The sequence below is a fragment of the Zootoca vivipara genome, chromosome 6, assembly GCF_963506605.1.
Source record: "Zootoca vivipara chromosome 6, rZooViv1.1, whole genome shotgun sequence".
In the NCBI taxonomy this organism is placed as follows: Eukaryota; Metazoa; Chordata; class Lepidosauria; order Squamata; family Lacertidae; genus Zootoca; species Zootoca vivipara.
Genome location: NC_083281.1, coordinates 48,327,514 through 48,343,866, shown reverse-complemented (window position 1 = coordinate 48,343,866; position 16,353 = coordinate 48,327,514). Strand labels below are relative to the sequence as shown.

Here is a 16,353-nt window from a genome sequence, read left to right as displayed (position 1 = left end):
TAGCGTTTGGTGGTGGCAGACTACCAGTAACTTCAGTAGAGCGACGGGGTATAGCTTGGTGCTCCCCGGAAAGGGGGCAGCCCAGTGGTCTTCGGAGGAAGAGCTGGTGTGCCAAGGTGGGGGAGAGACAAAAGGTACCCTGTGCTCTACCACGACAACAGGGATAGCCTCAGGTCTGTCATCTATGCTCTGCTAACCTCTGTCTTAGATTACTGCAACATGTTATATGTAAGGTTGCCTCAGAAGACAGTTGGAAAATTCAGCTGGTGCAGAATTCAGCAGCCACGTTGCTAACTGGGGCAAGATGGTTTGAGCATATACCGTAACGCCAATCCTGGCCTGACTGCACTGGCTGCCAATTAGTTTCCGGACCCTATTCAAAGTGCTGCTTCTGATCTATAAAGACTCAAATGGCTCAAGACGGCAATACCTCAAGAACCATCTATCCCCATATGATCCCCTGCAATCATCATCTTAGGCCCTTGTGTGCTTCCTCCATGAAAGGTCTGGAGGGTAGCAACACAAGAATGGGCTTTCTCTGCAGTAGCTCCTCTTTGTGGAATGTTCTCCCTAGCAAAAATCTCCTGGTGCCTTCATTACATATCTTTAGGGGCCAGGCAAAAACATTTTTCTATAACCAGGCTTCTGACTGATTAACATTCTATGGTAGCATCATCATCATCGTTGTCGTCTTGGCCCAATTCCTTCCTGTGGAACATCCTCCTTTCAGATGTCAAGAATTACACAACTTTTAGAAGACATCTGAAAGCAACCCTGTATCAGGAAGTTTTTTATGCTTTATGTTTTTATTATGTTTTTAGATATGCTGAAAGCCACCTAGAGTGGCTGGGGAAACCCAGCTAGAAGGGTGGGGTATAAATAATAATAAATAATGAACCATTTAGGACCTGCAAAGTCCTAAATGGTTCAGGACTGTATCATCTAAACTGAAGCCTGCTCTCATATGATCCTACTTGTAAATTTAAGAACTGTGTCTGAGGTCCTCCTTGTGTGTCTGAGGTTTCTCCTTGTGGTGAAATTATATTATTATTATTATTAATTTATTAGCTTCCCAGCTGACTGGGGCTGGATCTAGACACATCAAAGAAGCGTTTCAGTTTAAAGTGTTGTAAATTTAAACAGGGAAAACACGTAGAGAAAAATGAGACTCTATGTCGCCATCTGGTGGTACAATGTTATATCGCACATACAATGCATATAAATCACTTTTTCTTTTCCAGTCTAGCTGAGTCCTAGGTTGCCCCAGCCACTCTGGGCAGGAAATCAATTAGGGTGCTGAGCGCACAGCACAGCATCTTTTCAATAGTAGTTCTGCAGTTGGAGAACTGTCTTCGACTTAACATTTGCTTTGGCCCCTTAAGTTCTGACATTCAGGAAAGCCATCAACTTATATTTTTACTACTGCCTTTCCTTAAGAGCACTTTGGTAATCTACTGATAGTTCAGTTATCTCCAATACATCTATTTGTCTACATCCTCTCAATGCTTCATATTCTGCCTGAAGTTTATTGTATTTCTTTCTCTCTGTCATTTTGTGAGGACTTGGTCCTGAAAAGCAACTAACAAATAGCCAAAATAAAATTATAGTCCTGCAGTCCTGCAAATCCCCTGAACCAGACAACTATGGCATCAAGATGCTTTGGAATAAGGGATACCCCTTCAGAACAAGGCAAGAAAGAGAATACAAGGTGACCAGACAACGTTGGAACCAACATTAAATGAACTCTTCATTAGCACCATTACATACTAGTTAGTACACTGTCCCCTTATTTTTCTAGGTGCTGTCTATTATGTATCCCCAAAACTCCTAGGCCAGCTTCCAGCAACTACTTTTTTCCACTAAATATCTCCTTAGGGACAATGAGTAACCCTTAGTACTCCCTATCTGCTACTCTGTCCCCACACTTTTTGACCCTTAACAATCTTTACATTTGCCTTTCAGATGCCTTCTCATTCTGTCAGCTATATCACTCTGCCAAAAAAATGCCCCCCCCCTACTCAGATGTGCAAATAGGAACAGAATGTCAGGGAGCAGTGGGTGACTAGCAACCCTCTTCCCCAAACAAGCACATGTAATTCCTGCACTGATCCTTAGGCACACATACCCTATTCCCTGTCATTATACCCACACCATGCCATGCGGAGTTACTCTCATCACCCTGATGCTACCTTGAACATCCCCTACAACACACACATCCCATAATGTGGGGGAAAGAGAAGCCTATGCAGTATCCTCGTTCCTAATATTTTCACCAGTGTGTCCCACTATGTCTCTACACCTTGCAAGATCCAACCCTCTGACCCACATTTCTTTGGGCCTCTTTGAGAGGGAGGAGTATACTGTATTGGCAAGGGAATTACTGCTGTGAAGGGTGTCTATGAGGAATAAGATGGGAGATACACCCTACTCCAAGGGTAAACAAACTAAGGCCTGGGGGCCGGATCTGGCCCAATCACCTTCGGATGGTCCCGGAATCAGCGGGTTTTTACATGAGTAGAATGTGTCCTTTCATTTAAAATGCATCTCTGGGTTATTTGTGGGGCATAGGAATTCGTTCGTTTCCTCCCCCCCCCCCCAAAAAATAGTCTGCCCCCCCCAAGGCCTGAGGGACAGTAGACCGGCCCCCTGCTGGAAAGGTTTGCTGGCCCCTGCCCTACTCCCTCCAAACATCAGGTGCCCACTCCCCACAATACTCTCCTCCTCTCCTCCAGGCACCTTCTCTTCCCTAAAAAAACAAAACACTCACCAGCGGGGCTGAATCCAGACTCAGACATGCTTAAGTGTTAGCGATTTCAGTGGGCCTAGTCCCTCAACCTTCCATGGAGGATTAGTCCAACCGGCACCCATTAATTTCACTAGGTCTACGGTCTACTCCGAGGACAACTTCGTGGGATCTAGCCCACCGGCCTGAGTGGGGTTGTTGGCTCCCACCCCACGTTGCCTAGAGGTCTTCCTCCTTTACAGGTGGGCCACTTGTGCCCCATGACTTCTCTCATTCTCCCCCAAATCAGGCGCCCACCCCTGCCCCGTCTCCTAATTCACCCTCAGCAGCCCCGTCCTCCTCACACCTTTCTTCGAAGTAATCCCCCTCGCACACCCCACCCGGGGCCTATTCCCCAGGCCGTCTATCTCCCACTGACTCCGGGGGTCACGCCTCCCCACCTCGCCTTCCCTTCCCGGGCGGCTCACCCAAACGCAGAGGCTGTCGGAGAGTAAGTAATAGGCGACGTCCAGGGCGGCGGGCCCGGTCCGCGGCGACAGGTCGCCCTCCTCTCCTCCTCCGGTCTCCTGCTGCAGCCGCACCCCGGGGGGCTCTTCCGTGTGCTCGGCGGCCTGGCTGAGGGCGCGGTAGGCGCTGAGGCTGCTGCCCAGCAAGGCCAGGGCGCTGAGCGCCGTGTAAGTGCGCAGGCTGGGCCAAGGGAAGCGCTCCAAGAAGAGCAGCGGCATCGCGGAGGCCTGGCGGGCTCCAGCCCGGGCTCGCTAGCGCGGTCCGCGGGGTCTCCCGGCAACGGCCCAGCGCCCGCAGGGAGAGGCCTACTCCCGCCGACTCCGGCTCACACGCACGGAACTCGGGAGCGAAAACCGCGCAGTCGCCCGCTTGCCCGCCCGCTGCTGGCCGCCCCGGGGCCTCTTCCCGAGCGAATGAGCGCCTCCCTCAGGAGCCCGCCCGCTCCGTCGCGAATCCGGCCCACTGACTCGGCGGCGGAGGCGGCGGCCTCTCCGGCCTGGGGCGGGAGAAGGCGGCCGGCGCTGACTTTGGGGTGGAGGGACGGGACAAGCTGCCCAGCTGAGCCTTCCCCTGCCTGGCAGTGACCGGCGGGCGCGGAAATATGGAAGGGGAAATACAGAAAGGGGACGGACAGAGGGAAAGGTGGGTGGATTTTGGGGGAACAGGCCGCGCGGGGCGGGTTTCTTGTCGGGATATGCTCACACATCTAACACATCACACCCCCTACATATATTTTAGACACATGCAAACACGCACGTTTTGTGCTGTGTGCATATATTACCCACACAAAATATTATGTTAGACACACACACTACGGACAAAATAAAAAAATTCTTTCCAGTAGCACCTTAGAGACCAACTAAGTATGTAATTGCATGCACAGGAAAGCTCATACCAATGACAAACTTAGTTGGTCTCTAAGGTGCTACTGGAAAGAATTTTTTTAATATTGTTTCTACTATGGCAGACCAACACGGCTGTAACTAATACTACGGACAGTACAGTATACGCACTCTTTATTATTATCATCAGGCATAATCTATGCCAAAAGTTATACTTCTAATTAAAGTGTATAAATTATATATTCAATGTAATGCATGATGGGTGTATAATGCTTAGTTTGTTTAAATGTTTAAAATACAGCTTTTGATTTTAACATTGTAACCTTGGTGGTGTCTTGTAAGCATGAAGAGCAAATTTAAATAAATATATTGTGTGAGACATGGGTTTGTATGTATATGACACAAAATATTCAAACACACACACACATTTCTTACAGTTCAGAATAGTCCAAGTGTTTCTGCGCATCTTATTAAAATATAGTGCATACCTGTTGACCAATAGTTAGGTTTTTAAATATTGAGGTTTCTTTCTTTCTATTGCCAACTAATCCCCTGCCTTGTAACACAATCCTTTACATTTCCAGTCCTTTGTAAAAAAAAAAAAAAAAAAAAACCTCCCCTGCAGATGAAACTATGGGTTTGTTTTTTTTAAGTTTTTAGCAGACACAAAACACAATAGAGAGAAGGTGGTTGTCTAATATTAATTGGGAATGAGTTCCAAAGGGCTGATGCTTCCACCTTGAAGAAGCAATTCATTGCAAGTGCAGAACAATTGTAAAAGAGCCAGTTGTGCAGATCAAAGTAGTTGAGTGGATACAGTACTTATCTCCTGGAAGATACCGGTATCACCATGCAACTCTTCCATCTGTTGACATCAGGGTTGGAGCCTTCTGCAAGCTTTATGAATAATAAAATCCCCATAGCATGGACCCATTTTTCATATTTCAGTTCCACCCCCGCCCCCTCACATTTTTCAAAACTGTCTGACAAAAGAACTTGCATCAGTATGGACTATTTATTATTACACTCCCTCAAAAAAGCATCTAAAATAAATTTAAGAACTTCTGTAACCAATTCATGGTGTCTGGATTGTCCCGCCAAAACAGAAAGGTTTTCTGACCCCTCCTTCACAAGTCTTGTGTTGTAGGTCTGTATTTGTTTATAAACAGCAAATGGCAAACACTATCATAGGACCTAATTACGTCAGCCACAGTGTCATGAGTTTGTTTGCCTGCTCATCTCCCAATGTGGAGGCCAATCTCCTTGCAAATGAAAGAGGGGTTATTGTTTTTGTTTTGTTACTATGTTATGTATTCTGGTGTTTGTGTATTGTAAAATTTCCTGTGATCCTTGGATGAAAGGTAGTAGATAAATAAATCAAATCGATAAATTAAATTAATAAAATGGACACAGGGCAGAAATGACAATACTGTATCCAGAAACTAGCAGAACAGGTGGGGCTAAACTTTGAGATGGTTGAGAGCAGCACCCAGAGCATTTGCCAGCACCCAGAGCAGGTGCACACGTGCCAGGCGGGGGGGGGCACCCCAGCCCTCACCACAGATGCTGCTGGAGCGACCCCACCAGAGCAAAGCAGGGAGGGCTGTGCTGAGCCGCCTGCCCACATAGTGGGGAGCCCAGCCAGTCGATGCAGGTCTTAGTGGGTGGAGAGAAGCGCCAGGCTGTGCCAGGGTCGCCTGCATGGGGGCACCTGGTTCATGCCACCTCAAAAATTGTGCGCCTGGGGCCCTGGCACCCCTCACACTATGCCCGTTTGAGACAACCGGCCTGTCAATCAGCTATTCTCAGTACAACCTCACATGACTGACTAGTGCAGAGCTTTCCAAAACAGAAGTTATTCCAAGAGTAGCAATCAAACCAAAACTGGGAGCCTTTATGTGGCAAGGCAGCATCACCTGAAACACTGTGTCCTTTTATTGTTCAGACACTTCCTTGCTAGCCTAGCTTAGTTCCCTCCTTCAGGCTGCGCTGAGTGATAGAACAAAAGTTATCAATTCCCCCCATCTGTTTCAAGACCTGCTGCCAGCCTGAGTCCCAACACCCTGCTATGTTTCCTGTGAACAAAAGACCTTGCTTTTAGTTAGTTAACAAGTAGCCTACATTTCCAAAGGTATATTTAGATGGATGCAGACAGTACTCTTTCATCCTCATTCTCATATGCAATGCTGTGGTATCAATCCCTGAGCAGAAATCTCTCATCAAGTCCCATTTGAAAAAGGAACACACAAAAACAGAAAGGAGATCATTTTGTTTTAATGTTATTTTTAAAAAAAGTCAAGTCAAGTGACTATTACAACATAGGTGATTAAAATGCAAATACACTCATCATTCCACTATCTAAACAGTCAAGATTCACTTTCCTATTCAGATGGTAGAGAGTTTGGGGAAGGGGGACACATAAAAAAACAAATCTTTGTGTCAGGTTCTCTCTTCTACATTTTAAAGCTGTTCTCACAGAGACGGCTTCTACCACGTACTTCAGGAAATTCAGTTGTAAATAAAATTGAACCTGGCAGAGGGGGAAAATAAGTAATGATTACTCACACTGAAGATCATGAACTACACACAGATATTCTTAATTGGCTGGATAACAGATCTGCTATTATGAATTGCAAAAGATGCACCAGTAGGTTATAGGTACATACTTGGATCACTAGCCAGAGGTCCTCCTGCAACGGTAGGCAACCTCTGGCCTATGGAATTTACTAGGCTTGCCAGGACTCCCCATTTGGACCCTGAGGTCATTTTGGTCAAATGACATCCACCTGTCCATCATGTAACATCAATCCCAGTTAACTTGGCAAATTCAGAGCAATTGGCTGGTATGCAAGCCACTGCTTGGGAATTGCTCTCTGACATGAGGCAGGCATTTTATTAAATAAAATGCTGACCTACTTTTGAATTTGCTATGATCTAGGAAGGAGGAAGCTGCTGTTGTGGTGTTGCATACGTTGGCCTGTTCCAGGAAGCAACAAGGAGTTGCTGCTTCTAAGAATGTTGCCAATAACCTGAAATTCCACCCACCTTTGACTCACAGCATGCAGAAGCTGTGCACCTGCTTCCAGCTCCTCCTTCACCTGGCTGAACAATCTCAAGGGGTGCAGAAAGGAACAGGAAGCCCACCTCCACACACCCTGCCACATCCGGTGGGGAACATAGTTTTCTGTTTGATCATAGCTTTGTTGAGGTGCTGGTGGCTGTGTGTGTGCTTTGCTTCCCCCCCCCCAAACCTTTTCCCACTGTGTTGATTTCCAATATGTTTAAAGCAGGAATGGATGACTAGGGGACAAGTGGTTTTGCTTTATTTGGGTTTTTGCCCCACCTACCATTGGAATGTGCACCCTGGAAGTTTGACTAGTTTTAATCCAACCCATGGGCTAATGGTTTTTTCCTTTTTCTACCCTACTGAGCCTAGCATTGCCCTACATAAGGGTAGCCAATGTGGTGCTCTCCAGACCACAAATCCCAGCCTCAGCTAACATGACTCCCATCAGGGATGAGAGGAATTATAGTCCAAAATCTGGGGACCATATTGACTACCCCTGCTCTATATGCACCCAGACAGTGCTTGCTAGAACTTTAGGTTTCTAAGAACACAGCTTGAAAAAACCAGACAGCCAGCACATAATACATCAATTGGAAGCCCAGCAAGCAAGCAAGGTTCAAGAAAGTACATCAAGGCTTAATCTCCTGAGGTAATGTACTCATACGGTAAGGCAGGCAATGACTATAGCAACAGAAGGCACTTTTTGTAGGGTGCCTTCTGTTGGCTTTTGATACGCAAGGAAAAGTGAAAGGGGACATACAAGGAATGTGAAGTACTGTTTGTAATTCAAAACTAATTTAATTTAAAGTACCGTACTGTACTCTGCTGAATGATATGAAGTAAATACAGTGGCTTGGATCCTAAGATAAATTAAGGAAGTTTGTAGAATTTCTAACCCCTCTTCCTCCTGGCACCCCAACATACATTTTCAGGAGGCCCAACCCATCAGGGGCTGTAGGGAGGGTAGAAACCTTCCTTTTGTGGTTTTCCTTAAGTCAATTTATCCTATGATCCAAGCCAATGTGGATACATAAGCACCACAATCCTCAGAGCACTCAAGTCAGCTATTCCCTACACAAGCAAGTGAAAGAGCTAAAGAAAGCTTTTCTGTAGCAGCTGTAGCAGTATGAAACCACAGCATGGAAACCCACAGCATACTCTACCTGCTCAAAAGCTGGGGGAGGCTTGAAATGATAGGCCCATAACCTGGTGCATTGTCATAGAGCTCAAACAATGGAGCAGCTACCAGCTTGTAATTTTTGGGGACGGCAAACAAAGCTAGAACAAATCAAGAGAGATCTAATCAAATAAAAATCTGCTTCAAGCAAGGACAAGACAAATATTGAGCGAAGTTTAGTTTTCTTAATTCCTAGGTTGCATCATATGCAGAATAGTAATATTTAGAACTTTGGTTTGTACAGTCTGAATATACAGATAGCATGCCTGGCATGAGGACTCCTCAGGCTATTCTAAGTTATCCAGGCAAACCACGCAAATTGAAAGCAACTTGGAATGAGTCATAAAAACCTAAGGCAACATCCATCCAAACTTAAGCAATTTTAAGTGAAACTGTGTACAGAAAAGATGTGAAGAAATGCTACCTCCCACAATAAAATCCATCATACTGTAATGCAATAATAATAATAATAATAACAACTTTATTATTTATACCCTGCCCATCTGGGCTGGGTTTTTCCCCAGCCACTCTGGGCGGCTCACAGCATATATCAGAACATACTAAAACATCAAACATTTAAAAATTCCCCGATACAGGGCTGCCTTCAGATGTCTTCTAAAAGTCAGATAGTTGTTTATTCCATTGACATCTGATGGGAGCGCGTTCCACAGGGAGGGTGCCACTACCAAGAAGGCCCTCTGCCTGGTTCCCGGTAACCTCGCTTCTCACAACAACTCTAGCTTGTTTCATCCATGGCACAGGAGTGGGGGAGGAGCACCACTGGAGCTTTTGAGCAGCATATAAACCACTACAGTAGAAACAAGTTTTCAGAATTCTCTTTAAGTTTAGATAGTATAAACCACCTTGCCCAGGATTTTGTTGCCATCTCTCAATAAAACCTATATGGAAACCTATATGGAAAATAAAGATGTGACAGAATGCCTACCCTTTTCTTGAAGCTGAACCAAAAAGAGCTTCTTGTGCTCTTTTGGTTTCGTAATGTGAGCTGGAATATACGGATACTGTGGGAAACAATAAAAAATAATGATTAGTTCATGTCTGTGTACAGCTTTCCTGAAATCGAAGTACTTAACATGTTATGAGAGTTCATGGGGCTGAAGCAGGACAGTTAGAATCTAGTTGCTTTGAATCATATCCACAGCCAGAGCACTTTAGGTATTTTCCAAATATATTTCAAATGCAAAATATACGGTAGGTACCGTAGATTCTAACACAGGCCAAGGGTCAAACTAGACATGATGCCAATCATGTCACTGGATCATGAACAATTGCTTTTTTAAAAAGTCAGATTCAAAACACTTGCTTTCAAATTCTAGGTTGCAAATTCTAAAAAATGTGCTTGTTTCTATACCACCTGTATATAAAACTAAATCATTTACAGCTAAAGAAAAATATATTACAAAAATATACACTAATAATACCAGTTACTAAAGACTGAAATAAACAGTACTGGTGCAATAAAGCATTACAATGTGCAAAACAACAGGCTCCATCTTTAACAAATTAGGGGGCGGCAGGATGAGGTATTCAAAAGATTTCTAAAGCTAGTAAGCAGTGATGCTTCCTGTATGGCAGGGTGAAGACTGTTCTAGAGAATTGAGGTGACAGCAGAAAATGCACCTTTGTGGGTCCCCACCATGGTCTGCAATATGAGGTGCCACTGATACAAGTTCCCCAGGTGATCTGCCAGGTCTCCATGGGGGCTAGCAGTCTTTCACAGGTTCAAAGCTGTTCAGGGTTTGGCATAGAAATTTCACATAGCTACCGTACAGTCTGACGTTTAAAAAAGTCAAGCCTCTGTTGTAAAATAAGTGCCAGGACTAAAAGGCTGTAAGCGTGAACACGCACACAGCAGGTCATTTTCAGTTCATGTTCTGCAATAGAATCAGTTCATGTTCTGCAGAAAAAAGGAAGCATACAACATTGGCTGTTTGACTATCAATACCCTGAGGAGAGAACATCTGAGGCAGCCTCTTCTCCCACATTCCCTGGGGCTGCTTAAGAAAGGCCTACATACCCTGAGGGAAGGCAAAAGAGAGGAAATTCAAGAGCAAATGCCATCTGCTTCTGAAAAGGCCATCAGTTGTTCTGGGAGGAGAATGCCATTGCTCCTTATTTAATGCACTTTTTATTTTCCAAAACCTTTCATCCTATTCAAAGAAACTATGCTGCTCCTCAGTGACTTAATTCTATTTCTCTGACTTACAGAGGCCTGAGCCTGCCAGTCTTCTACCAGCAATAGAGTCATGCAGTAGGATGGTTAATTAGTTCTTGGGAGGGGTTTTGTTGTAAGTCCAAAAAATAAATCAAATGAAAATGCTAGTGGCTACTTCAATTCTCACCTGTGGGGGCTCAAAATTTGGTCGCCACCAGTTACCAATGCAGTCATCAATGACCCAGTCTTGCTGCACTCCATCCTGGCGACCCAGGATCTGCCAAAATAGAAATGCAAGGAAAATCCTGATATGCTCTATGCCAGTGCTTCACAATAGCAGAATGTCATATATTAAGAATGCTAGCCCAAAATTATAGTCTAAATTCTTAAATTTCTTTAATCAATATAGAAGTGCAAACAAATACTGTTAATTGAATGACCTGATTCATATATAACACAAAGACCTGGCTTATTAAACTATGATTTAAGTCATAGTTTGTTTGATCATCCAAACCCTGCCCAACGGTTTAACTACTATTTGTTTTTTGTCAAATTGCTGTTTGCTTATGAACTTTGGTTTGTTTTAGCATTATGTGAGAACCCAGCCCCCTTCCTGAACCATGGCTTCTTTGACCACCCCCAACCTAGACACTCATCAAGCTACAAAGGAACAAGGGTGGAAAACAAAACAAGCTTGGAAGAACAAGCTGTTAAAAAAAATAGTCTGTGGGACAACTCGTGGTTAATCTATGGTTTCATTAAACAAACCATGATTTAGCATTACATGCAAACCAGGCCATTAATTTACAGTGTATCATTTACAGTATGACACTAAGAAAACACTGTTTATAAAGTGGTCTTTTTTTAAGAAAGTAATACTTTTTATTAACTTTTTCACTAGTTCACAAAAGAGTGAGTACAGAAATATAAGCAATGGTGCTGCTACTTAAAAGATTGTTGGACTAAGGAAAAGTATAATAAACAAAAAAAATAGATGTATTCTTTAGTGCTAGCCATACTTTGTTTACAGAACATTAAGCAAAAAAATTTCTCCCCAACAACTGGTATTCAAAGGTATAGTCCCTCTTTAAGTGGATATTCTCAAGAATTGTAGCTAAGAACGACCTTGCTCAGGCAGATTGCTCATATGGTAGAGTAGCCTGTTCGTAACAATGGCCAAGTATTGCTTTTGAGAAGCTCACTAGCTTAGCTTCACCTGTGTCCCTGCAACACTTGGCATTCCATCTACTTCTCTTTGTGTAATAGAATATGTGTGTATTACCCCATCAGAAATGACTTTTGGACCAGGGAGTGAGATGGGGAGAGAAGAGAAGGAAATTAAGAAAGACAATGTGGCATTAAAGGAGCAAAGCTGCAGCTGCTGCCACGTTTTCCTGCATGCACCTTCCCAGCATTGGTCAATGCCAAGTACATGAGCTCCTGTCTCCTAACCCTCCCTCTCCCTTCCCAGTAGCAATTGATGCTGCTGAGTATGCAGATCTCCATCAAAGCAAATCTCCACTGTCCAATGCCACCCCTGCCCCATGAGAATATCAAGACAGTTTATTTGCTGTCTTTCCACTTCCAAAAAACAACAGATAATTTGCTTGCATAACTAAAATAATAAACAAGCTGAGCACCAGCTGTGCAGGAAAGGTGCAGGAGGCAGATGAAGCTCACACACAGTGAAGGGAAGAGAAAGCGGGAGCTGAATGAAAAAAATCCAAAACAAAATATAGCTAAGGAAAATGCAACTAGCGCACAGCATTCCAAGGAGAAAGACAGTGAGTTGAGAGGCATGGAGCTGTCATGACTCTCTTCTTTAGGAGGTGAAACTGATGACTTTTGAGTCAGAAGCGGAATTGCATGGAAGGTCAGACCCAGGAACAACTAGTGAGCACATTAGACTGAAGAATATTCCATTGTCATCCTCTGACTCAGAAGTCTCTATTACAGAAGCCCCAGAGCCTTCCCTGCTTCACTTATGGAGAAGGCTGGGCCCCTTTTACTGAAGAGGCACTTTTCAGTAAACATTGAGTTTACAACTAAGATAGAATTAGCACTCCTATGTAAGGGTCAGTCAAAAGCAGCAACAGATGTTTGCACCTTACCCAAAGCCTAAACCCCACACAAGCCTCAGATGAGGCCAGCACCAGCACCAAATACTAGGAAAGAGAGGCACCGGAGGCCAATTAGCTGGGTGCCTTACAAGCTTGCTGAAAAGAACAGGAAACGAAGTATTAATATGGCATGATGTTCTGCTTGTCAAGGTACCTGACAGGTGAGCAGCTCTGACTACCTGTCAAATTTGGCTCTCCATGGGTGAGGAGAGAAGGATCTTGCCAGCTAGCTAGGAAAGATTCGCCACAGCTGCCTTAGAGTGAGGGTTTGTTAGCTTTCATATGGAAAACCAGAAAAACTCAGAACTCAAATACAGTACATACTCACTGGACTTTTTCATGGATTGGCAAAACTGCAAACATACTTCCGCACCTAAGAGTTTATTAAAAATTAAGGTGTTTTAATTCCTGAATTTACCTTACAGGTGTGTTGAATGCTATTCACCTTGTTCATGTGAATGCAACCATAAAAGGCTTATTGTTATCCATCCTAAAGCCTCAGGATAAAAATGCAAATAATTGTGACATCTACCTCTGTCATTAAACGTTTGAGACCTTCTACCTCATCTTCTCCTGGATTAAGTTCACCACCTGGCCTGTGGAAAATAAAGTCATGATAAAGGATATGTTTTAGGTGCAGTCATAATTAAAATATTTTTTAAAGTAACACTGCAGTAAATGTCCAAAAAGCTGTTTTGAGAATGTTTTACTACCTCAGCCAAATGTTTTCCCCTGGTGCCTGAATATATGTAATGAAAGTGCCAGGCAAGCCTCCCTGGGGAGAGCATTCCACAAAAGAGGAGCCACTGCAGAAAAGGCCTGTTCTCGTGTTGCCACTATCCAGACCTCTTGTAGAAGAGCCATAACTCTGCTCCATTGCAGGGTCGGGGTCAGCTAATATGAGAGACAGTCTTTGAGGCATTGCAGTTTACTACTGTGCGGGTGACAATATCCTAGAAGAACTATGTTGTTGCTTTACTTCTGTGCAAATTCTGCAATCAAAAAATGGACCCAGGGATTTTGTTCCAGAATTAGTTGGCTGCGGGCATTAGAAATGGCTTATCTATTAACTTCAGAAACTTGTGAAACTATTCCCAAGAATTTAGACTAGCTAATGCTGCAAAGAGATTAGAAGAGTCATGTGTGGTGCAGTCAGATCACCATCACCTTTTAGTTTTCTAAGAGAAGCAGGAGGAAGGTGATGAGCAATATTCAGAAAGGATAGATGAAAAAACGCAGCATTTTATTTATTTCAACCATTTATATACTGCTTTACATTGTAATTTGTAGAGGGAATAAAGCTGAAGTAACCCAAATTACCTGAGAGAAAGCCCCACTGGAGTTGACTACTGGACCAACAACAATCTATTTAAAATGGAAGGCCATGGTCTGTATCTAAGTATTACTCAGGCAGACCCACTGAAATCAATGGACCTCAGTTAGGTAGGATTTATCATCTTCAGATTTCCCCAGTAGCCTGCAGTCTAAAGCTACTATTGTGGCCAGCTAAAAACACAGTTAGTTGCCTAAACTGTGTTTGAACTCACCAGAACTGGAACTAGAAGCCGCATGCTATAGCAAATACATAGGAATATTGGCTACGGTACATCCTTATATCAGGTTGGACTGTATTTGGCCATCCAGGCCAGTACTGTCTACTCTGACTGGCAGTAGCTCTCCAGGGGGAGAATGGCGCTTCCATCCCCAGGCCCAGCTGCTTCTCCACTCCAAATTTCCCCCTCCACAGTGATGGACCAGGGCTCTCAAATTGCAGTGGTGCTCTGCGCAATGCTACCCCGCCCCCGTCTCTCACTCTGTTCTACAGCATTGTTATGGCGCTCGCTGCAGTGCAGCCACACTGGTTGAGCTACCCTAAAACCGCCTTTGCCCTCCATCCACAAGCCATTTACTTTCTCTGTGGAGCTTCAAACATTTATCATTATGCATTGCTAGGTTTGTTAAAGCTCACTTACAGTTTGAAGAAAGTTGTGCCCAACTGCAAAAGCAACACATGAGGCAGCCTGTGTTCATGCACAATAAGGACCCCCTCGACAGTCCGCCTCATTCCAATCTTGTCAAATTCCTCCCTCATGCGCTGGAACCGGGCAGCCACTGAACTGTCCTTTTCATATAGGGGTTCCTTGGTCCCAAAAGTGTAATTTGTGAGTGGATACCTAAAAGGAATTACACCTTAAATACAGTATTTCATGCATATTGACAATCTAGTTCAAAAATTGAACACAGAGCAGGGTATAGCCAGTGACTCTGAGCTGTGTTACACGATCCATTTTCACTGTACGCTTTGGAGCTGCAGTCCCACATGCACAAAGCAACAACGTGCAGAAAATATAGACAGTTGCCCTACACTAAACCAAGACAGTTGCTGCATCTAGCTCAGTCTAGTCTACAAAATGACCAGCAGCACCTCTTCAGGGTTTCAGACAGGGGATCTACTCCGGCTGGCAGTGGTTCTCCAGGGTTTCAGAGAAGAGTATTTCACAGCCCTACCTGGAGCCATACATTTAATATATTGCTGTTCCCCACACCTTTCTTATCGGCTGGGGGTCAAGACCTTTTTCCACCTGTCCTGCACTTGCTGAAATATATACAGTATTTAAATGACAATGCCACATATAGACTCGGTGTCAAAGGAAATCATTGGATCTGTTTTCTTACTCAGTTGCTTATATTTGTAATTTTGTGTTGCTAGAAGGGGATCCAGACTGCCCTTCCCCGCCCCATACGATTTTTCTACTGAAAATCCCCCAAGTGATACATGCAGAAAAGAAGTGCATCAGTAAACAGGTACACATCCTTTAAAAGGGGGGGGGATGTGGTCTGCAAGCTGCAAAACCCTTTGGGTGGAGGCAGATTAAGGTGCCCCCGAGAGCGGAAGTGTGGGCGACTGAGGAACCTAGGGAACCTTAAAGCAAAGTGAGACCCCCCATCTAGTTCACGGTCGCCTATATTGTTTGGCAGCGACTCTCCAGGGTTTCAGGCAGCAAGTATTCCCAGCCCGACATGCAACGGCAGGAAGCTACTCTACCGTTGAGCTACGACACATGCACAAAAGAACCAGGCGCCGATAATAATCAAGTGCAGGGAAGCCGCGCGAAATCATGCACGTGTGAATAGGACCTCGACTTTTTTATCGCGCGTGGAGGGGTGCAAGACAAAAGTGCTGGGACGTCGGCGGAAGGGAGAGGATGTTTGGGGGGGGGAATCCTAGTACAGTATAGTAAAGACGCGGGAGAAAGAGGCGGAGGAGGCGTGGCGCTGTGGCTCTCCGCTGCTCATGGGAGGGGAAGAAGGAGGGGGGCACCGAGCGCCACTCACAGGTTGATGGTCCGCTCGAGCGTGAGGGGTTTGCTTTGCTGGATGTATTTGTTACCGAACTGGTTGACCCCACGGGGCCAGCCGGTCTGGGAGCGGTTGGGCGGCACGACGGACATGGCGAAAGCGGAAAGCGGCTCAGAAGGCCACAAGCATTCCCCGGCCGCGCTGAACCTCCGCTCCGTCCCGCACACCACTCGCCTCACACCCGCCGAATCCTACACCGGAACCAGTAGGCCACACTTCCGGGAACCATAGAGACGAAGGTTGAATGAAGCCGAGTCCGCCCATCTGTGTCAAACTATCCTGAGCAAACCGTACCATAGAGAAAGCACACATGACTCGAGAGGAAATGAGAAACGCCACAGCCAATGAAAGCAGCCCGCGG

General features: G+C 44.9%; 2 protein-coding genes across 2 annotated transcripts in view; both read right to left on the bottom strand.

Moving 5' to 3' along the window:
- AMFR (autocrine motility factor receptor) overlaps positions 1 to 3,810 on the bottom strand; it is a 31,790-nt gene extending 27,980 nt beyond the window's left edge. Inside the window, exon 1 of the mRNA XM_035118147.2 lies at positions 3,211 to 3,810. Within this exon, the coding sequence (XP_034974038.1) occupies positions 3,211 to 3,468 (258 nt within the window). The 5' untranslated portion in view covers positions 3,469 to 3,810. The remainder of the gene's footprint in view (positions 1 to 3,210) is intronic.
- Positions 3,811 to 6,346: 2,536 nt separating this feature from the next.
- Positions 6,347 to 16,219, bottom strand: NUDT21 (nudix hydrolase 21). Its single transcript, XM_035120667.2, has 7 exons — positions 15,969 to 16,219; positions 14,606 to 14,806; positions 13,165 to 13,228; positions 10,700 to 10,789; positions 9,283 to 9,358; positions 8,323 to 8,437; positions 6,347 to 6,622 (listed from the first exon to the last, which is right to left on the bottom strand). Exons 1-7 carry the CDS (start codon positions 16,082 to 16,084, stop codon positions 6,601 to 6,603), a joined length of 684 nt encoding a protein of 227 aa, XP_034976558.1. The 5' UTR covers positions 16,085 to 16,219; the 3' UTR covers positions 6,347 to 6,600.
- Between the last annotated feature and the right edge of the window lie 134 nt (positions 16,220 to 16,353).

What these genes read in the sequence shown, in the direction of transcription:
- NUDT21 (XM_035120667.2), bottom strand. Translation starts at nt 16,084, where the DNA reads ATGTCCGTCGTGCCGCCCAACCGCTCCCAGACCGGCTGGCCCCGTGGG. An exon ending in GGCACAACTTTCTTCAAACT is followed by an intron (nt 13,229 to 14,605) that starts GTAAGTGAGCTT and finishes TATTTTCCACAG; the next exon opens with GCCAGGTGGTGAACTTAATC. An exon ending in TCAAACGTTTAATGACAGAG is followed by an intron (nt 10,790 to 13,164) that starts GTAGATGTCACA and finishes CTATTTTGGCAG; the next exon opens with ATCCTGGGTCGCCAGGATGG.